General features: G+C 39.1%; 1 protein-coding gene across 1 annotated transcript; it reads left to right on the top strand.

Annotated features, from left to right (window-relative positions):
* The first annotated feature begins 363 nt into the window (after positions 1-363).
* Positions 364-20882, top strand: slc2a1b (solute carrier family 2 member 1b). Its single transcript, XM_079242661.1, has 10 exons — positions 364-696; positions 11047-11142; positions 14874-15034; positions 15357-15597; positions 15705-15867; positions 16115-16302; positions 16422-16526; positions 16734-16835; positions 16941-17144; positions 18266-20882. Exons 1-10 carry the CDS (start codon positions 682-684, stop codon positions 18464-18466), a joined length of 1476 nt encoding a protein of 491 aa, XP_079098787.1. The 5' UTR covers positions 364-681; the 3' UTR covers positions 18467-20882.
* The last annotated feature ends 2530 nt before the right edge of the window (positions 20883-23412 follow it).

The following is a 23412-nucleotide window of genomic DNA, read 5'->3' as shown; positions in this document are numbered from 1 at the left end:
TTCATATGTTTATTATAAACGTCATTGCACTGTTGTTACTATTGTCAAAGACATTATCTCTTATATAGCCTATAAGTTACTGTCACTCGTGTATAGTTATTCAATGGTTTAAGAAAAAAGAAAAGACAAAAAGATGTGCCACTTTTTACGCCTACCATCCTACTACGTACTAGTACTACGTCGTGTGTATTTTGTCCTGTCATTGGTTTGTTACAAAACCAACCCCCTACTAAGAAAGACACACCCCCTGTGTTACACCCACACGAACGCCGAGGAGGCGTCTACTTTCGCACTATTTATTGTGTTGTTTGTGGGACTCATACAAACTTTCCGAATCGTTGCTGCAGCTGAACAACATCGCGGAAGATTTTTTCCACGTCCCCGATGCTGGCCGCTGAAGTTGCTGGAGCTCCGCTTTGAAACGACCAGAGCCAACTTCCACAGCCGAACAGGCACCCACTCTCCTAACCTGCGTTTTTTATTTCACAGACTGACAATTACATCAGCCTTTTAAGGGTTTTTTTTTTTCTCTTTTCACCGCAAAAAAAAGTCTGAAAGAGGGCTGATTTCTGAACTAAACCACACAGAGATCCAGAGGAAGTCCTCCATCGCCTTCAACTCTTGGCGAAAGGCAAGCAGACAAAGAAGACATAAACAGCCCATTCTCGCCACTTGGCAGCCATGGATTCAGGAAAGGTAAGTATACCTCAACACGCCAGACATTTAAACCTGTCTCAAACCTGTTAGGTGCAAGATGCGCTCATTGCCGTGACCTTCTGTTGTCAATGAGAGTTGAGTTCACTGAGTTTCCTGTATCTTTTAACCCATGAGACGCGTCCACGTGGGGCTCCAGCCATGACACAGCTAATATTTGCCACAGCTATTGTGCCGGTTGTAGCGCCTAAAACAGGGGAGTTGGGGGAAATGATGCAGTAAGGTGGTCTATGCCTGTCAGAGTGCTACGTGACTGAAGCTCCACAGGACCTATTCATACTTAAATCTTATATAATATCGTCTTGTAAGACCATTAGCTGGAGAAACATGCAGTGGAAATGGTGGCATTACAACGCGAAGGATTACCAGTTAAAAGCTTAATTTGAGGGAAAGAAAAAAAGTGACTTTTAAGCTGTTCTTTTGTTAAAAATTTAAAAGTATTTGCCAGCGTGTCCTCATGAAAGGGAGGGAGTTATTAATATATAATAGACAACAAGTATAATATAAGGTTTTAGCAGCTGAAGTGATTAATATTTAAGTTTTTTTTTTTTTTTTTTACATTAGACTTTAATTCATAACTGATGTCATTCTGCAAAGGGCCCGTGTCTATAAATAGTTTCAGTATTTATCAGTCAAAATGTCAGAAAATAGGAAATATGCTCATCTTTTGTTCTGCTTTGAGGCCGTACAATAGAGTTATTTGTTTGATTAATGAAAAAAAAAAAAGGTAACTAGAAAAAGGCCACTCACCCCCACTTTGGCTTCACAAACAACTTATAAAACCTGGAGATGTTTTGTCCATTTCGATATATAATCAGCTTGTGCTTTGGATTTTGGACTGTCAGTGAGTCAAAACCAGATATTTTAAAACCTCAACATATCAGAACAATAGTTACCATGTGGTAATGATGATGTATTGCAGAGTTTTAGTCGAAGATTGTGGTGTTCATTGTTTAGGAAGTAAACATGACTTATCTGTTACCTGATAACTCTGTCTCCGTCCTGCTGGGTCTGTAGGTTGAAAAGTGAGACAGTAGAAAACTTTAAATCCTTTCCCCCTGCATCTGTTGTCATTGTAAGTATTCATGTAAGAAACGTTAAACCCAGTGTGACACAGCACAGGCCAGCCCAGTGTGACACAGCACAGGCCAGCCCAGTGTGACACAGCACAGGTCAGCCCAGTGTGACACAGCAGCCAGGAAATGTTTCCATAGCTGTCCTTGTTTTCGAGCTTCATGTTTATTTTTCACCTTAAACTCATTTGCCTTCATGGCCCAACAGCTGGAAGGGTTTGTTGTGGACGTGATGGGAATGGCTCTCCCTGTTTCCACTTTCAACAATGACACAGACACAGCAGATTTCCTAATATAGTGAGCCCACGAGGGAATATGCCGTCACCGGCTCTGGTTGTTGAACCCTTTTTGTATTTTGTTGAGCTTTCTTGTGTGTATCTTGTTGTGTGCAGACTGATCGACATCCTGTGATCGGATTTTTATATCTGGCTCGTACTTGGTGTTGCATGGGCTTCTGCAGATGAATTAGTTGGTAACCTAATGATTAAATTTCATAGGAAGAGCTGACAAACTGTAAGATGTAGATACCATCTGAGCTCCACTGACATGATTCTGATGTGTGACCCTATTAATGTTACACGGGATATTTAGTTCATTTAATGTTGATTTGTAATGTTGCTTTCTCATAAATTACACTTCTTTTACTAGTCTATAAAGCTATTCTCGCTAAATACATCAAGCAAACAGCATAATTTTGACTCACAGATTTGTTTTTGAGCTAAAAACAACCTTTCTTTATGAATTTCCGGTACAATAACCAAGAGTGTTGGGTAGAGTTCAACATATAGTAAATCTGCTCTATTTTAATTAGACAACATTTAAACCTTTGCTACAGAACAGCTTCAGCAGCAGCAGGTATTGTGATTGGGGTCCAGAACCATCAACCAGTGTCACATCACATACAGCAGCTTAACTCCTTTCCATCCTCTGCCAACTCCTGTCTTAAAACAGCCCAACGGATTTACTTTAGTCTGCATGGTTAGGTCCTTTCAGTATGTCTTATAATGTAACCATCAGCCATGTTGTAATGACGCTTTGCTATAAAAATTTGGATTAAGAGGTTTAAGAGAGTCTTAATTGCAAAAGTGCAATTTTATACCGGTTTCTTCAATGTTCACTTTGGTCCTCACGGGATCAGTTAAAAACAGCCTGTCTTCTGACTGGTGACTCACCCTTTGTCAGGTCATTTGCACTTTAAATGTCCTTGAGGATGCATGTTGCTGACCTGCTTGACAATCATGGGCAATACTGGCCCCAACGTATTGTGGAAAAATGTGTGTGACAGGCAATCACTAAACAGTGATTGTTGATCCAGCCATGACAAACAGCTCGTTGGTGGCTTCACCTCTATTGACACCTTCATTGCAGTAAACCCAGGGCCTCACATCATTTCCTGGTAGGTAAACTAAGCATGTGTGACAACAATGACCTGGATGAGGAAGTGGGTCAACAACAAACATGCAGTCTTAATGACTTTCAAGGACTTTCTGCCCCCACAGAAGGTTACACACCTTTCAGTTCAGTTCAACTGGGGAGGTCTTCTGGATGAGAAACTAATGAGTGTTACTCAGTATTATGATAAAAGTCCACTTGCTTTCTAGTCAGGTTCTTTGGGTTCTGTATATTAGGGAAGCGGTTCTCATTTTGGATCGTAAAAACAGGTTGTTTGTCAAACACTCCCCCTTTTCACCATGTAGGACACTCAGGGTATTGGAACCGGTTCTGGTGCCTTGTGTGATTCAGTTCACTGTGTTGCTGTTGGACTTTTACTGGATCCCCATTCATTCATTCATTCATAACATCCATCCATCTATCCATCCATCCATCCATCCATCCATCCATCCATCCATCCATCCATCCATCCATCCATCTATCCATCTATCCATCTATCCATCTATCCATCTATCCATCTATCCATCTATCCATCTATCCATCTATCCATCTATCCATCTATCCATCTATCCATCTATCTATCTATCTATCCATCTATCCATCTATTTATCTATCCATCTATCTATCTATTTATCTATTTATTTATTTATTAAATAATTAATTAATTAATTAACCCAGAAAATATCTCCCAGGCCTCTCGGGGCTTTGAGTTTTATGACTGAAAATCCATTGAAGAATGACAGCGTAGCTCTGGACTTCTTTTAGATAACCTAATAACCCATTTTAATAAATAACAACAAAAAATTGGATGTTTGTCATCATTTGGCTGCTGACTGTCCATCACCTGTAATTTTTAATCCATGGAGTTGTAGAAATAGTTTGAACTGTCTGTTCTTTGTGTTTTGCTTCTGTGTGTAACCAGACTTCCTAACATATCATATAACATGGGTTAGAATGCACTGAGGGTTCATTTTTAGTAATTATGCTCCTTAATTCAAGAACTATTAGATAATTATGCAAGTGCTTGCCAGCGTTGGCTGATATTTCCCTCAGCTTTTTACACAAACTGATATAAATATCATCTTATTATTCCTTGTCACAAGCAGTAATCAATATACTGTTAACATAAGAAATAAATAAATGAGCTGCTGCTTGTCTTCATCATCCATCACCTTCCTAAACACTCAGCACAACTATAAATATGTTTATCTTGACTGGTTAAAGTGTCGCTGGCGCTGATAGATAAGACATTGAAGCACTTTTCAGCTGTGTGTGACTGGCAACATGTACACCATGTTCAGATCAGGTAAAAAATATGTTCTGTTAGGAGACACTCGGGAGTGCTTCACTGGACAAACACATTGGTTCTTCATTGGCCTACAGTGGAGAAGAATCGAGTGAAACAGTCACAGGATACACACAGTTTCAAACAAAGAAATCTGTATTTTACTCAATATTTCTGCAGGGATCTCCTAAAAATCTCCATGTGGCAGAGGCCACAAAACTGAACGCATCTGGGTTATTTTAAAATTAAACAAAGCTGAGAAAGTCTGTGACTATTTCTATCCAAGGCTTTGTGATTCACAAATAAGTGCATAAAATGGATACTGATGAAAACTTTTAAAAATAGCAGATTATGGAAGTATTAAATGCATAAATGAGTCTCACTATGTAGGCCTTAACTCTGTAACTTAAATGCTTAAAGCATTTAACGCATGCTACACTACATTGTCTTGTTGAAAATGTCTCCATGAGGAGAGCAGGATGTGCGGCATGATGAGGCTGTAGGGGGAGGGCACACACTCTACGCAGCTGTGTAAGCTGAGACTGAAGAGGTGACGTTTGGTGGGACGTGATGGTAGCAGTGTAGACCAGCTCCTTGGATCTCATGCAGACTAGCAAGAACGAACAGCAACAGTGGAAACTGCTATGAGCCAGACTGTTATGACACAAGTAGTCTCAGGGGATCTGTTGCTTTGTCTGCTTTGACTTTTTATTTTCTGTAAGTTTAGATCATTAGATTCCAGCTCCTATGGGTAAACAAATTATATCTTTACTCCTCCACTAAAAAAAAGATGGATTTTTATAACTGACAGCAATATTTCATATTAAAATAATCTGCTTCTTTGATGACTGCCAGATTGGAAGTGGCCTACTTATGCTCATCACTGTTTCAAAGCTGTCTTGTTTATTGATCAAACATATGCTTTCTTTGTGAGAAATTCACTTTACTACATGAACGAAAGAGTCTCAAGTGGGGTGTTTACTTCGTACACAAAGAGAAGCTGAGAGTTGCAGATGATCTGCCGCAGATCTGTTGGTAAAACTAGTCAGATGTCAGTTACAGAGATTCATTCAATAAAAATCAAGCATCTCGCCATCAGTATGCTTCATAATTGTGCAACACTACAAGGAAATGTTGTAACTACTTTTTTTTACTCCTTTACTCCACTACCTTCATTTGATTTGAGTAGTTTAATCATATGTTGTTAAGTGCCAGACTTGTTTTCATGCTACTTAACACATGTTATACAAAAAGCAGTTTGGCTGAGAAAAAGCAGGTAACTAGAACAGCATCAGTGATTTCCTGTGATGTTTTCTCCCTGCTAGTTATCTTCATCGCTTTCGATTCAAAAAAGCATTTGACATATTTCTGGATTTCCTGTTAAATCTCTTTTCTCTTTAAATCCTCACCGTCTCGATAGAAGTCTTGCTAGATGTGGCAGTGCTCATGTGCTGAAGAGTTTACGTCACGTTTGTGTCAGCTGGTCCTGCTAGACAGAGCTTATGTTACATTTCCCTTCTTTGGCTGTCTCTGTATGAGCATTGGAGTGTGTGCAGAGGCAATCACACTGAATTGTGAAAAAGTTTTTCCCTTCAGCTGCATGTTTTGTGCGTCTTGATTCTCGCAGCTCTGCTTGTTGAACGAGGCTTGAGCATGAAAACTGAGATGCTGGCCTGTATTCGCTGTTGTGGTTACACATGCCCTAATTTGGAGAGAGCTAGTCACCTTAGTCATTTCCTTATTATGCTTTAATGAAAGTGGTTAAGTTTGTCTATGTGACAAGGGAAAGAAATAAAATGGTTGAATGTTTGCTGGTTTCCTGTTTTCTCACTTTATAGAGTTGTGTTCTTATTAAGCTCTCACTCAGTTATCATGTCTCTACAGTGAGAGCCGAGAGGCTGGGGTTTGTTCACTTCAGCTATTACAAGGCAGAAATGTGCTGTTTGCAGAGTCACATTGTGCGACATGCAAAGAAGGAACATTTGCATGAATAAATCTAGGAAGATTTTAAATAAAGTAAATTCATGGGAGGAGTAAAGAGGCACGACTGTGGTTCCATTTGTTTAAGAGACACATTTTTCTGCATTAGCTCGAAACAGTTGTTGACTCAGCTGTTAGGACATTACAGCAGGTACATGTGAATTACTATACTCTAAAACAAGTAAGCACATCTGAAAGAAGCCGCTGCATTAAGCATGATGCATTGTAACTTTAATAAGAGAACTGAGGCAGAGGTGGAAAACCAGTTTGTGGTGCCAGCTTCCTTGTGATGGTCATAAAATAGCTTGCTTGGGTGTGACTTCACTTGTTTCTATAGTGAGGAAGTTGTTACTCTCTTTGTATGTTGGTGTCCGAGTATCTGTCCACAAGGGGACATAATAGTTTCTACTTTCCTGTTTTGACATTTAACAGTTGAGGTCTTTGTTTGTTTGGACTATTTCTGGTTAAACGTGTCTGATTTAAATGCACAGTTTTTTCTTTTTCTCTTATTTTAGATGAAATATTTACATTCTTACAATGCTTTAAGGTACTACAGGCTTGACTGGAACCCGCTAATCAGTACAAAGAGCAAGTGTGCACTGGGGCCAGATTGAGGGCTATTTGGTGTGAGGTAAAGATTTCGTAGAAGAGCTTTTTACTTCTTGCTGCTGTGCAGCTGGATTTGAACATCCACGTTTATGAAGTTTTTGTAAACAGATACAGCTATTCTCAAATGAAGCTCAAACTTAAAATAGACTCCAGTGAGGACTTTTTCCCAGTGGGGATGGGCAGGATCTTTCTGTTTGTTGTTAGAAAAAAAAAAGCAGCTGGTAGTTCAGTGAAAGCTTGTGGAGTTTCTTGTCCTAATATTTTCAAGATAACATAGGTTGTGTTTGGTCTAATTTGCAGCAAGACGTCTATAAACCCCCAGCCCACTGCGAAAAGAGCAAGTGTTTGTTTATGTAGGGTTCCTGAACAAGCCTTTTCTGGACTTGATGACCCATTTAAGAAAAGACCCCATTGGTTTAGAAAGTAAAGGCGGGTCTTTAAATGTCTTTAGCTTGTCCACATTTTTTTTTTTTTTTTTTTACCGTGAATAGGCCTACACAGACATGTTCTCCTGCCTCCCTCTGCCCTTTTTTCTGCTCCTGCATGCAGAAGCTGAACTCTACACTCTGCTAAAAACTTACCAAGCCAAACCCCCGACTCCCAAATTAAAGTAGCCAGCAGTGCATTGGTAATGTTTCACAGGAGTACACATAATCTTTTAATAAAGTTTCTCAGGATTTTCTGGACTTGTCCTTTTTGATTATACCTGGAGGCATTTTTTTGTTGTTCATCTTTTGGAACGTTTAATAAAAATTCCAGACAAATAGCCTGAAGCTTGGGATGACTTTGTCTTTTTAAATTGTCATTGCTTATCATTTGAGTTAGACATAAGTTCATTTTGAGCTCTGCAAACCATTTTAACATCTTTTAACTTATTGCTAGCATTTTACAAATTGCAAATTTGCCCCCTATGTTTCAGAGGAACATCTGGGAAAACTAATAAACAGGTAGAGGTTGTGATGGAAGGTACATATAGGAATTATTCAACAAAAACACACAAAGATTAGTGAAGATAGTTAATAATGCTGCTTCACAACTGCTCAACATATAATTTGGCAACTATTTACTTATGAACAAGTTCATAAGTATTGACCAGGGGGAGTTCTCTAGTGCTCAGACATGCAATAGTCAGTGGGTCAAATGTCACATGCTGATTGGTTAATACTGCCTTACAAATAACACTTAGCTGTGTTTTTACTTTAGTTCTTTAAAACAGTGATTGTTGACAGCAAATGATGAAGAAACGTCTTTAGGATGCTATATTTAGGAGTTTTTTTCTTGTGGGGAAGTTTGTTTTATGTCATGGAGCGCTTGCGACGCATTTCCTCTGGAGGCAAAAACAGCTGATCCTTCCCGTGATCGGTGCAAGTTTGATACATCAGAAATATAGTTGTTGGAGTCCTCTCAGTTTGACCTTTCTACATATTTTATTGTCTTCAAGAATTCCTTCCAGTGAGTCTTTATAGCTTTTGTTCATTCTCGAATAGGGGAAGTGTTTTCAGATTTTTCTTTTCTTGCGCAAAACTTCATAATTCACATCAAAAGCATTGATGAACGTGGACATGGTCATGAACGTGGACATGGTCCGTCTACAAATGCAGGTCTCAGTCCACTTCAAGCAAGCCAAATCCAGGTAGACTAGAAAATAAAGTGAAATGTGAATAAATTGTGTGCATTGTGAATAAATAACCACAACATAAGCGCCAGTGAGATGATAGGCAGCTTCGTACGGGAGAAATTGCTTGTAGTAGATCTGGTAGCATTTTGAGAAAAGTTATGATGGAAATATGATCAAACCAAGACTGCTAGGATCTGATGCAGCTCCATATTTAACTGTTGTTTACTAGAAATAGAGGGTATTTAGCCAATAGTAGATCATATTTCCATCTCCATGGTGTGTCTTGTCTTCCCCTTCAGCATTTCTCAGTGGAGAGTGCAACATGCTATTTAAATGATCTGATTTGTTTGAGAAATGCAGCTTGAATGAAGTCTTGGTTTGTAGGAATACTGCCCCCCAAACTGAGCTGTGCCTCAAATCGAACCAAGTCTACTAGACTATCTTGTTGTGACCACTCACCACCTCTACATCTATTATTGTTTTGATGATAGCGGCTTGAAGCTAATGTTCAGCTGTGTTGCTTTAACTGCTGTTTTACTGCTAGTTATATCAACAATATCTCACAACAATCTTAATGTAGAGTATTTGTTGATTTCAGAAAAAAAGATTCGCTTAATGTGGTTTTTATTGATGTTCTGGTTACTGTGCTGCCATATTGTGCAGTCTTAAGTGGATAAAACCACCTTGATGACATATAACCAGCCAGACTGGTTTAAAAGCTGTCAGAAAGACAACAGTACTCAGTGAATCTCTCACGAACAGAAATCTGAGATTGCAGGGAACACAAGATCACCAAAAGTGAAGTCTGGAAAAACATTGCCGCTTTCATGAATTTAGATTTCTGATGAGGAATTTGGCATCAACACCATGAAGCCAGGAAGTCAACCTGCTTTGTGTCAAACTGCCAAGGCTGGTGTTGATGTCGTGGTGTGAGGAATGTTTTCTTGGCCATGTCATGATTTACCATCTTCTCACAGCTACATGAAGATAAAAATGATCTAATCTCAGACTGGACTTTTCTTTGATAACTGCATTAAAATGCTTTCTAATACACCATTCAGCTTAAGTTGAAAGAAAGAAACCTTTGATGCAACACTTACTCTTGTAACAATAAGGTCTTTTTCATTCCTAACATAAGTAATCTCTGCGGTGTGAACAACTAAAACAAAGAATTAATGTGAATCACAAGACTTCTGGAGAGACATTAATCATAAAAACTGGATGACTAGTTGGTGAGACATAAATCACATAAATAGTAAACCGTGCTTCTGTTTTTTCACCTATACATTTCTATTGGACTATTGTGTTAATGTGAAAATGTGTTTTTTAGGTTTTTCACTTTAAAAAAAAAAAAAACTGTCTCCAGCTATAAACTCTACAGATTGTAGAGGATATTTGCAGCTTTGGGTTAATAACAGAAAAAATAGATGTTTGCTTGAGGCTTCTGTTGTCTTGTGTGAACGAAGGAAATGGACAACATACCCCACACTGGTTTATTAACTTCTTGGTATGAGGAAAATCTCTGCTAATCTACCGGGCTCTGCTAGCTCAAACTTAAAATGCACTTTGTAAAAACAGCAACCTGAACACAGACAATAACATTAGTGGACATGAGTCTAACCTCGACCTGATCAGTCTAAACTTGTCCGCACTGTTAGGAACTGGGATTCAGCCATGATTTATTCATTGTTTTATTATTCCCTACCTGGCTAATTATTTATTCATAGTTGCAATTAACTGTTTTATACAATTTCCATAGTGTGTTGTAATAGTTGAATAGAGCACAAATCTAATTGTCATTGACACTGACTGGAAAAAAGAGAAATAACATGGTTAAAACTGCTTCAGTTAAACCTCTGACTGTTGCAAAGTACCTGGATAAAGATGGAAACTGTTATTTTTAAACTAATGAAGGAAACAGGTCTAAGAAAAACAAATCCTCATCGCTGTTTGCTTATTTAGGTGTTGGTTTTACGTGTCTTGATTTATCTCGTTGCATAATATAGACTCATACCAGCCATCTTCTGTATAGTTTAAACTATTTTCAACAGTGTATTTATTGTATGTTATTCTAAACCTGTGGTGATGATAAAATTAGAGAAGGGCCAAATATCATTACAGTCCGAGGTGAAAAGTCACTTTCAGTAATACCGTGAGACACTGAACGCTTTGTGCTATCAGTTGGCATTAAGTTGGAATCTGACATACAGAGAAGTTTTTAGTTAAATGAAACCTCCCGTCCAACTGGAAAGGTGATACTGCGACAAACCCTCTTGTTTGACATTGTGCTTTACCTGCTTAGTAAGATGGCGAGTTTAAGCTCAAACTGTTTTCTATAATGTCAATAATGTTTCTGCTCTCATTTTCTCTTGTAGCAAATAACGTTCACATTGCTGATGAGCGTCGGCGCCGCTGTGATTGGCTCCCTGCAGTTCGGCTACAACACAGGTGTCATCAATGCCCCACAAAAGGTGAGCTATATCACATATTATGTTATGCTTTGTTTCCAGGAGGCGTTCAGTACCAAGTAGAGCAGGGGTGTCAAACTTCAGTCCTTGTGGGCCAGTTTCCTGCAGGTTTTTGTTGTTTCCCTGCACCAACACACCTGATTCAAATCAAATGGATCCAACAGCTTCTTGTCACCCTTTTCATTCATTTCGCTCAGGTGTGTTGGAGCATGGAGAAAACCAAAACCTGCAAAATACAGGCCCTCCAGGACTGGAGTTTGACTCCTGTGAACTAGAATAACCATAAACTTATCATAACAACACATCTGCATACATGTTGTTCAGATTACACTCCCTGAGTGGCTTCAAGTCGTGTTGTGGCACAGGCATCTAATATCACTGTCTCTGTAGTTTATAGAGACCAACATTCATACTGTTAGTCGCTCTGCTAGTCTTAGAGCTGGTTGTCCACTCTTATGTTCGATTTGAGACAGAAAAAGGTTAAGAGGTGAGATAATAATAGCAGCATCTTGTCCCCTACAAGTCCAAGGACAGTTGCAGTAACAGACTGTGCAAAAGAGCTTCTTTGCCTAAAAATGGATGTCTTCTGATCAGCACCCGGCTGGGAAATGGCAATGAAGTTCAGGAGAAATGATATGTGGGGGTTAGACAGCTGCTTATCCCCATAACAAAGCACGATAATGGAAAAGATTTCTCCCTGCCCCCAACGGACTATTTGTACTGCAGGTTTTATTAACAGACAGGTAGAGCAAAGAACTCATTTCCTCAGGAATGTTGTCATTTTATCACGTGCAAATAACTTCTGTTGGCTGGGTTTGGTTTGGTCTGAATATAACCTGTGGCACACAGCTGTGTCTCCACAGCTCACAGGTGTGTTGTCAGACAGAACAGGGCTTTGCTTTTTTTTTAAACAACCTTTGACATATGCAGAGGCCTCAGTGTGCCGCATATGGACCATCTCACTGTGATCTCTAGTCACAGCTGTTTACTGCGGGGAAAGCCTTGTTTTATTTTAATATGAACTGCTCATACAATATCAACACATTGTCAAGGCTATCCTGGACTTCGATAAGAAAGATCCTGTCTAAATGTTTGCAACTTTAATTATCAGTTTGCAAAAAGTAGGGGAAAAAACACTGTAATGTTCTTAAATATACATTGTGAAAATTAAGCCATCTACACCTAAGTTTAAAAAAAAAAAGGTTTTAAAAACCCCACGTATTGTTTGATAACAGCTTTTTTAAACCCTGAACATTGTCTGAGGAAACTGTCACTGCCAAGTATGAACTTTGTTTCCTCTGTGTCAAAAGAAAAGATGGAAAAAGCACAAACGCATCTTTGCAGATCTGAAAGGGAGCTAGATGCATATGTTGTTTCAGGTGTTAAAGAACTAACATGAAACAGGTGAAAAAAATACAATTGAAAGATGTGAGATCACCAAGGTATATAAGATTTGGAAATAAATAATACAAAAACATTCTCTAGAAATTAAAGTGACCTCTTGCTTTGACCTAACATCCAAAAAAGCACTCATTTATTAGTATTATTGAACTACAAAAAAAAACATTCAATCAAGTAGTTACTAAAAGAAATTGTGTTAGACTTTTGGCTTTTTGTGCTTTAAGAACGCCACAGATTACTTTGAGCATGACACAGAATGTGCTCGAATTCAAAGTCAGTATGGGGCTGCAGCGTGTGGATTCTGTCAACATACGTTCTTTTGTATGTTTCACAAGTTAAAACATGTCCTCTTGACTTTATACCACCTTCCCAATTCCTAGGCAGGGTCACTCTCACACATACACACTCACACACACACACACACACACACACACACACACACACACACACACACACACACACACACACACACACACACACATTCTCTGGCTTGAGCAATGCCACATTCAATCCTTTATTCTGTCCATGCTCAGCTTGGATTCAAGCATTATTTCATATACATGTTACCTATATAATAACCTGTTTGACTTTAATTTCACTAAAACAAGCTGATCTAAGAGCACATTGGATTATCACCAGACCTTCTTTCCTCTGTTTGTCTTTGTGTGATAAAAGCTACATTTATGCTGCTGCTGCCGGTGACGCAGGCCTTGTACCGTGTCTCTGATTAGATACACTCTTTCAAGGGCCTTGTTCAGGCTGTTCTATTCTTCCTCCTGTTGCATGTGTGTCTGCTCAGCACCTTTAACATATAGCAACATTTGCACTTTCTGTGTGCAAATACCTCATTTGTGTACATATTTTTGAAACAACAGGACCATAAACAATTATTAAGGGTAGAGAGATTAGTTATCTTTGGATTTCTTTTCCTTTTCATGCTGAATGAGTTACTTGCCTTGACAACCTGTTGAAAACCGCTTCAACACCAACAAGCATGAATAGCCGGCTGTTTTTCGTTGTGTACTCAGAGCCAGCTGGCGCTATGGATGGTGCAGTCTATCGCAAGTAAAACTTGGACAAGAACATGAAACAGTTATGCAACTTTTCAAGGTTCGCCATGCAATTTCTCATCTAGCACTTAGTTAGTTGGGGGTGGGGGTGGGGGGTAGAATATGAAATAGAGCAATTCAGAACATTTATGTTTCATAAATGACTATCTTTGTAAATAAAATAATATTCTAATGAAAGGGTATTGTGGTCCCCTGTTATTAAAAACAAAACAAAACACATTTCTTTGGTTCAAGTAAAATGATCAGTCAGCTAAAGGAACTTAAATTATGAAAAAAATAACACAAAGTGCACAGTTGTTCGATATATCTTAGTTTTGGGAGACAAACTCTCAAGTAGGGAAAACTGTGCCTAAAAATATCCGAGTTAAGTTCTTCATTATCTCCTGCTACTACACGATCAAACACTGAAATGTGTTTTTCTAAATAAAGCCAGTTTTTTAAAGGGTAGATGTGACAGGATGAAGGTCATGGGCAAGGTAGAGTATATGATAACATACTTGGGCTATCACCAAGCGAGGTCTTGTGAGTGTAAGATGATAGTGGTTGTGACCCAGGCACTGCGGTCACAGTGTCAGGAGAGTCTATATGTGCCCCTCTGCCACAGTGACAAGAGATAGCCTCTCTTTAACCACTTCATCAGGACACTGCTGAGTTTCTAATTTCTACTCACTCTGAGCTAAAATACATTAAGATCCCTGGTGTGAGACACATGGCAGAACCAGGGCAAATGCTTGGTTATGTGCTTGAATAGAGGAAGGTTGGAGATTAGGTGGAGACCTTTCAGAGTTTCATGACTAAGAAAGTGCCTGACTCCATGACGTTTGCATCAACAGACGCAGGCGTTGCTACTTGAGCTTGTTACTAGCATTCCTGGGCGTATTTGTCAACAGAGCTGTCTGTGGTATGATTCAGTGGGGGAGGGGGAAAGAAACTTGACACCTCACTGTGACTGGCAAACTTCCTGGTATGGCATGGAAACGGCAATGGTTATGCAGGGCTGCCACCAGCTGGCCACTGCTCTGCAACACTGCTTTAAGTTTGAGCAAGAGCCAAACCATGAAGCACATGATCTGATTTTGAGGCACTTACATAACTGCAATGATCGCATTACAACTGTGACAAAATAGCTCACACAATGATTGACTATGTGTCAGTTTAAGTCATGGGTGTGTTTAATTATATAACATTGTAATAGGTGGTTTTACTTGCCTTCAGATAAACAAAGATTACAAAGAGAAATGTGTGCTTTTTTGTGTTTGGCAGACTATAGGGAAGTTCATCAATGAGACCTGGTTAGACCGCTACCATGAGACTATCACCAAAGGCTCCCTCACTGCTATCTGGTCCGTCGCTGTATCCATCTTCTCAGTCGGTGGGATCTTTGGCTCTTTTTCTGTTGGACTTTTCGTCAACCGCTTTGGAAGGTAAGCAATAAGCAAAATCCTTCATAATATTAAAAAGACTAAGAATTACCATATGAATTTGATGTTTTGGTTGCTACTAAATTCAAACTTTAAAAAAAAAAAAAAACAGAGGAAAGATTTAACTCTTTTTCATGCGGAAAAGATGCAGCATTTATTTAGGTGATGCATACTACACAGGAAGCATGAAAATAACTTTTTAAATATTCTCAGTAGAGCCACGCCAGAGCAGGGCAAGAGCCATATGTGATCAAACTTTATGTGTAGTTTCCTTTGCTGAAAGCTGTCTAATGCTGTGCAGTTTAAACATGTAACTTTTTTGCAGGAGAAACTCGATGCTCATGGTCAACGTTCTGGCCTTCATCGGAGCTGCTTTGATGGGCTTTTCAAAGCTAGCCAGCTCCTGGGAAATGCTAATCATTGGCCGTTTTGTGATTGGCCTCTACTCCGGCCTATCCACAGGCTTTGTACCCATGTATGTGGGTGAGGTCTCCCCAACATCCTTACGTGGCGCCCTGAGCACATTACACCAGCTAGGCATTGTCGTTGGTATCCTCATTGCACAGGTTGGTAAACAGAAGATGGTCTAGCAGATTTATGTGCAGACCACTTTTCAAATACACACCTTATTTAAAAAAAGGTGCGTTGATCATCATATCTGGGTTGATTTCAGGTGTTTGGGTTGGAGATGATCATGGGCAACGACGACTTGTGGCCTCTCCTCTTGGGCTTTACCTTCATCCCTGCGGTCATGCAGTGTATAATTATGCCTTTTTGCCCAGAGAGTCCTCGTTTTCTACTCATCAACAAGAACGAAGAGAACAGGGCCAAGACAGGTGAGGTCGCATATGATTTAACTGAAAAGTACTGCTTGTTGCGGTATATACAGAATATACACTGTTTAAATATAAATCTAGTGTTTCAATGATTATTTTCAGTTAATCTTTAACAGTATGTGTAATGGCATGAATACAGTTCATGAACAATTGAAGTCCAGTATTTTTATTAAACTTTAGCCATGCACAGATGTTTTATTTGTTTTTTTTTTCTTTTTTCTAACAATCAATTTTTTGCACATTTCAGTTCTGAAAAAGCTCAGAGGCATCACAGATGTGAGTGCTGACATGCAGGAGATGAAGGAGGAGAGCCGGCAGATGATGAGAGAGAAGAAGGTGACCATCGTGGAGCTTTTCCGTTCGCCCCTTTACCGCCAGCCTCTTCTGATTGCTGTCATGCTGCAGCTCTCACAGCAGCTGTCTGGCATCAACGCTGTGAGTTTGGAGTTCTTCACATTTTCATTGACACTCTGAAAACATGCTTTATTTTAAATATTCACAATCAAACTAGCTGAATATATGCTATAATATACGTATTATTATTCATTATTTAGGTTTTTTACTACTCCACACGTATCTTTGAGAACGCAGGAGTGCAGCAGCCTGTCTATGCCACCATTGGAGCTGGTGTTGTTAACACAGCTTTCACCATTGTATCTGTAAGTATAATTAAGATATTTAACTTAAGTTAGTGACCAATACAAGAGAAATCAGGAATATGTAAAAAATAATTACTGGACATTAGATGTGATTGGATTAATTTATTTGATATTACAATATCCCGCTGGGATGAATAGAGCACTTTAAATAGAAGCAAAATTTTCAGTTTATACAAGTGTCCATCATCTTGTTTGTTTTTTCTTTAGCTGTTTGTTGTAGAACGTGCAGGACGTAGATCTTTGCACCTCCTTGGTCTGCTGGGGATGGCTGGATCTGCCGTCTTGATGACTATCGCCTTGGCTCTGTTGGTAGGTCTCTTTTTTTTAACATACATTATAATGACCCTTGACTTGGATATCCAGTATTGTAATCCCCCCCACTTTTTTTGTTTTTTTTTAAATGTATTCCTGTAGGATCAACTCAAATGGATGTCTTATTTGAGCATCGTGGCCATTTTTGCCTTTGTCGCCTTCTTTGAGATCGGGCCGGGTCCTATCCCCTGGTTCATTGCGGCAGAGTTGTTTTCACAGGGACCCAGGCCCTCAGCTATTGCTGTAGCAGGTTTTTCCAACTGGACTGCCAACTTCATAGTGGCAATGTGCTTCCAGTATGTTGAGGTGAGTGGACAAAAAACAAGTGAAATTGTAATTGACCTCCTGGACTAGAACTACCAGTAAGGAACTAAACCACCGCTGGAATGAGATGTAAACTTGGTAATGACTGATGCAAAGTTAGACAGTAGGATGTGGGCTTTTATGTGGATGGAGTCACGGTTGGAGTTGTCCTCAAGTGGCCAGGCAAAGAACTGCAGTTTTTCACATTCATAATTTTTATGATAAATGTTGCGATGGACTTGCGACTTGTCCTGGGTGTATCGTGCCTCTCACCTAGTAGCAGCTTAAATCGACTCTTAGTTTAAATGGGGAACATGCAATCATGGATCTGATTTTTGGTTTTGGGTTTAACAGATTAATAAGGGAATACTAAAGATGGCATTAGTGCTAACTAAAAACAAATCAGAGTAACAAAAACTACCAATGAGTCAGTGTATCGTCCTTATAGCATGCTTTATTATAGTTTATGGCAACTGTATGTAATTTAATTAGTTTATCTTCCCTGACAGTTGGATTTCAGATGTTGTTTTTGTGCAGCCAAATACTCATCAGTGACAAATAGATCAGTCTTTTCTCTTCCTTCTCTTTGCCTCTTTTTTTTTTTATTTACCGTTTTCTTACACTTTAAAGATCTGAAACAGTGTTTAACTTGGTACGTACACACAGTTAGGCTTCTTTTCGCACACAGTCATGTATTGACTTGACTTTTTTGTGTGCTTAAATGCAAGGAGCCGATGCCGGGATGTTGTACTTGTGTGAGAGAGGGGCTTAATAGCTGTTGCATACAACAGTAAAAAAAAAAAAAAAAAAGATGTCCCGTAACTGAACTATTAACAAACAGTACAACAACTGCAGTTTATGCAACGTAATGGAGCAACTTGCAACCAGTTTTCTAATAACACAACTGTGAAAGAGTTCATCATTAAAATGTTTAAGCTTCACATCATTAGCACAGAGTGACCAAATAACTGCTGAAATATGTATGAATGGAGGCTTAGTTCCCCAATAATTGAAGATACCAAGAAGAAAAAAAACACAGGACTCAAATCAAATTGTGCTTCATTATCCGAGATGCAAATGGAAGTTACCGACGGTAACAGTTTTCCTTCTGTGTGTTTTTACAGGAGCTGTGTGGTGCCTACGTCTTTGTCATTTTCATTATTCTGCTGCTTGTGTTCTTCATCTTTACCTACTTCAAAGTGCCAGAGACCAAAGGCCGGACATTTGACGACATTGCTGCCGGCTTCCGCCAGGCATCCGCCATGGGAGTAGAAAAAAACTCCCCGGAGGAGCTCAACAGCCTTGGAGCTGATTCTCAGCTCTGAGTGACTTGTCAATTTTCTGACGAACTTTCTCACAGACTGAAGGTGAACTGGAAGGGTCTACTAACTAGACGTAGACACATACACCGGTGTAATAATTTTCACTCCTACACTGTCACCACATTTCAGGTGTCATCACTGAACACAGCACAAACTTGTGTGATTCTCCAACACTGTCTCCATTGCTCTTTTTATGTAGCAAAAAAGAAACAGGACAGGCACCCGATGTCACCTTGGAAATGTGGAGAAGAGAGATGAATAGAGACAGGGAGGATATTTAATGTTTTAAAGATGTTTTTTAAGAAGGAAAAGGTGTGTCTGGATCAATTGATCACTCTTTTTGATATTACCTTTTTTCATTGAGTAGATTCTAGATGCTTATGCTTTGTTCTGTTCCAGCATGCAGATGTTTTAATATCCTGGTTAAAGACTACTGTAGCTGTAGAAACAGGTTCACTGTACTTGTGAAAATAGTTATTTTTATTGATCGTACTGTACTGCTGTATCACTGTAGATTTTAGCACTGTTCTTGCAACATTTTTTTTGTCCACCAGATGGCGCACCACATTTACAAAAAGCTGCTACGCAACACTTAGAAGAAATGCGATATGAATATCTATATACATCGTTTGTTACTGACAACACAAACTGTGACATGTTTTTAATGACAGACAGAAATTGGACATATTTAATAGCTATTTTATCCTTTTACAACTTTTGGGGGATTTCTAAAAGACATTTCATACCCAAAATGTCTATTTTTTTTTTTTAGAATATATTTGATGCTAAAGACAAATCTATCTATAGAGGTTAATTCTTCATTCCTGTTTTTTTTTCCACACCATTCCTTTTGTACAACTAATATATCTGTATCTGCATAGGTCAGTATCAGGTCAGTGAACTTGGTTGTGAAATTTACATAGATAATGATCTGTTTATACGGTGAGAAAAACTATCTGCTCACAGTTTCCACAAAACCAACAAAAGTGCCTGTCTGAAGCCATCAAGCCACCTCAGCCTTTTACCTGCATCACTGTGGAACAGTTTCAGGTCAGAACAACCTGATCCAGACCGAAAGCTTCTGTCTTTGGAGGTATTTCACTGGTGAAACTTCCAGCAGAGCTTTCAGAGTTTGGTGCTTTGGATTTGAGTGCTGCCAGAATGTTGTCACTCGGGAGCTGCATGCTGTTCCTCTGTGGCAAACATGAAGCAGAAGAAGAAATAATGTGGACCAAAAATGAATGCCAGCCTGGTGGAGGAGTTTCATTATCCTGACGGTGATGTCATCAGTCTTCTCTGAAACCACCAGCAGTCCTTGCTGTTCATGTGTTCAAGAAAATGGACTCTTGATGCTGCGGTGAAAAGGTTCTGTATCACCTTCAGTACTGAATTTTACGGTTTTGTGTAGCTTTCTCTCATGTCGTTCTGTGCTATAATCTGAAGAATTGCTGGTATTTTGCCTCGCTGCACAAGCTGCTGTCTGTCACTGCTGTATATCTTGATGAACCTGTCTTCTTTGTGAGTGCATCTTTTGAGGAAAAAGTCTTTCCAGCAGCACTTTATAATTCACAGTAATATTTCTATGTATTGGACACTGAGGCAGATTTAGGTGTTTCCCCCTTTTTTTTTTTTTTAACTCTCAGTTTGAATGCTTGGTTAATACAGGGAGGCAGAGTAATGCTGATGTATTACTTTGTTTTTTAAGCTGGTAATGTGTTGAACTGTTTCATTTGTGCATATCCTGGGTTTGTGCGCACAGATGGCAATAATCCGAGTCAGACTAAGACACTGATCGAAACAAAAAGCAGAAACCTTTTTAGTCATTCCAGACTGGTTGTTAGTTATATATGTGTATAGCACATCTTAAAGGTGCCGTTTTTTTGTCATTTGATGATTTGCACTGTAACATCCACTCTGTGCCTTTATGTGGCTTTCACACATCTTCCCCGACAAAATCATGTGATGTCACCACAAGGTGTACTCCCTAAAACTGACTGATATCTGTTACTATCATCAAAAACTGAATTTATGTATGTAAATTCACTAATCTTTGTGGGCATTGATTTTTTTCAATGTAGCCTGTAATGTTTCATGGCACAAGGTGGTGGTCTAAAGACACAACATGAGAATATGAAACATAATTAAGTTTTTCCCACTCCAAGTATAGACAAATGTTAACCTTTCTTTCCTTTCTTTTATGTTGTAGATAAATTATTAATATTGTAGAGCTGTTCATCTTTATGTATCTTTCTGTCTTCCGTTGACTTCTGATTTAATTCCTTATGACGTTGGTGTGGCCTTATAATAACTTTAAGTCAGTTTCGACATGTAAGGATTTATTAGTATTGTAATTCTAGCGCACAGAGAATGTTTTAATGTTTGTAATTTAAAAAAATTGTGTGTATGGAGTTGGAATGTGTTCCTCTGTCGGGGAAATATGAATTGAGTAAATGGTTTGTCAACTGAATAAAAGAAATCACACAGAAATCTGTGACGTGTTTTGGAGAATGGTTTGTGGTGGTTATTTGATATGAAAATTTATTAGATTATTTATAACTGTTAGACTAACAACACACACACACTCACCAGCTACAGGAGTAGCACCCAGCGTGGTCTGCTGCTGCTGTTGCCCATCTGCCTTAAGACTGGACATGCTTTATTTTTAGAGATTGAATTTTGCATACCTTGGTTGGAACCAGTGATTATTTGAGTTACTATTTTCTTTTTTATCATCTCCAGCCAGTCTGCCATTTCTCCTCTGACCTCTTAAAACATTTACTGCTCACTGATATTTCCTCTTTCTCGGGCCATTTAACGGCTGTGTATGAAAGTCCCAGTTGAACAGAGGTTAGTAAAATATTCAGACCGTCCCCAGTGGCACCAACAAGACCATATGCAAAGTACTTGTGTCCCCTTACTTCCCAGTTTTGATGCTCATTTCAAACTTCATGTCATCTGACCATGTCTACAAGCCAAATTTACATTAAGTAGCTGTTTTATGATAATCCGATAAGCTACTTGCATCAAAAAGCAGCTGAACTGATGTACCTATTAAAGTGACCAGTAAGTGTATACACTGCCTGGCCAAAATGAAGCACCACCAAAGAAAGGTTACACACTCATTCGTTGGAGTTCCTTTGGCTTTTGATTTTGTCAGGTATTTGCTGTGGTATTGTTTTCATAAGCTTCTGCAACGTCACAAGATTATTTCCCATCCAGTGTTGCATTCATTTTTCACCAATAAATGAATTGATGATGCAAGAGTCGAACCACGACACAAAGCCTTCTCCATCACATTCCAAAGGGTTCAGGTCTGGCCAATCCATGTGTGGATATAAAAATATGTTCATGTCATCAGGGTAAGAAAAAATCCATTCATAGAATAACCTGGTAATTCAGCGTATTCAGGTAGTTAGCTGAACTCAATCTGTGGGCATATAATGTTCCTGGACCCTGCACAGATTGGGAGTACAACGTGTAGTAGATCACACCCATTCATGATCAATCCAGAATAACCAATAAACATAATAGGCTACTAGTTTTTGAGCTGCAGAGCGAAACTGGAGAACTACAGGCAGGCAAACAAAGAAAGGCCAGAGCTGAGGATAAGGAGCCAAACATGTTTCTGTGACTTATTGTAGTTCACTCTGTGTGTATTGGGGGTGCTATATTGTCACCTGAGGGAGGATGTAAGCTTGTAAGGTACAAAAGAAAAAGATTTGACAGGGATTATCAGGTGTTTGGCCCAGGAGGGCAAAGAGGCTGTTGACTGTGACAGAATGCTGAGAAGGCTACAGTTTTGTTTATTAGTTAATCATGTAGAAATGTTCTTATATGGATTCACACAGATGAATAAAAGTCACCAGTGAAGAAAAGCCCTGGGGACTTTCACCACAAGGCAGTGCCACAGTGACTCAGTAGGGGTGTGTCAACCTACACCTGGGTCAAGTCAACACAGATTTGAACAAGGAACCATCTTACTGCGAGAGGAAATGGCAAATGATACCACTGTTCTGACCGACGTCCGGTTTAAGTTATAGTCTGAACATGAAATCTATGCCCAACTTTGCTCTAAGTCCATTTATATGAGTGAAATAAGTGAAAATAGTGGAGAAGGTGTGACACAACCAAATTTTATAGTCTGACAATGTGAGATCACTTGACCCTTTAATCTCAGATTTGTTTCTTCCAATCACAACATATTAAAAAGGAAATATCTTTCATAGTACTGAGTGAAATCAATGAATGAAACTCTTCTGTGTTCTTATTTCCTATTAAATGAAAACAGGTATAAAACAAGGTGGATTCTTTTTAGACCATTTCTGTGACCTGCTTTGACTAGCTGGATTCAAAGATATCTTTGAATATCTTCCACCATAAGACCCCTGACTGCATTCAAACAGCATACAGTCAAAAACCACTGCTTGTGCCCAGCCTGTAATGCAAGTCGAAGGTTAACATTTTATGTAAAGTAAAGTTATGACACCATGAATATGAAATATTCATTCATTCATTATCTGAACCACTTAATCCAATAAAAGGTCGCAGGGCCTATCCCAGCAGCCTTTAGGCGAGAGGTGGGTCACACCCTGGACAGGTGGCCAGTCCATCACAGGGCTATCACAAAGTGACAAACAACCAAACAAGCAGCAAAGGATCGGACCTTCTTGCTGTGAGGCTTCAGTGCTAACCGCTATGCCACTCTGCAGCCTGAATATAACCTAATTTGTTTTATTTACCTCATTTGTACTTTTTAGTCAACTTGCGTTTTCTTTAAGAACGTGAAAAGAAAATGAAGCAATGATAACCTTTATAGATGACCTTGGGGTTAATGAGATAATGGGACATGCATGTTCCACTCTTGTCCTTCTGCTGTGAATGAAAGACAGGGGTTTTGGATCTTTTCTTTGACATCTGTTAAAACTCAGAACCAAAAGTTGTTACTTTAC

The sequence above is a fragment of the Telmatherina bonti genome (genome assembly GCF_933228915.1).
Source record: "Telmatherina bonti genome assembly, chromosome: 6".
In the NCBI taxonomy this organism is placed as follows: domain Eukaryota; kingdom Metazoa; phylum Chordata; class Actinopteri; order Atheriniformes; family Telmatherinidae; genus Telmatherina; species Telmatherina bonti.
Note: the sequence above shows the minus strand (reverse complement) of the source record. Positions and strands in the feature narration are given on the sequence as shown.

Excerpts from the sequence above, each read along its gene's own strand:
- slc2a1b (XM_079242661.1), top strand. Across the intron at positions 15,035-15,356 it reads TTCGTCAACCGCTTTGGAAG|GAGAAACTCGATGCTCATGG; the intron begins GTAAGCAATAAG and ends ACTTTTTTGCAG. Across the intron at positions 16,527-16,733 it reads CAGCTTTCACCATTGTATCT|CTGTTTGTTGTAGAACGTGC; the intron begins GTAAGTATAATT and ends TTTTTTCTTTAG.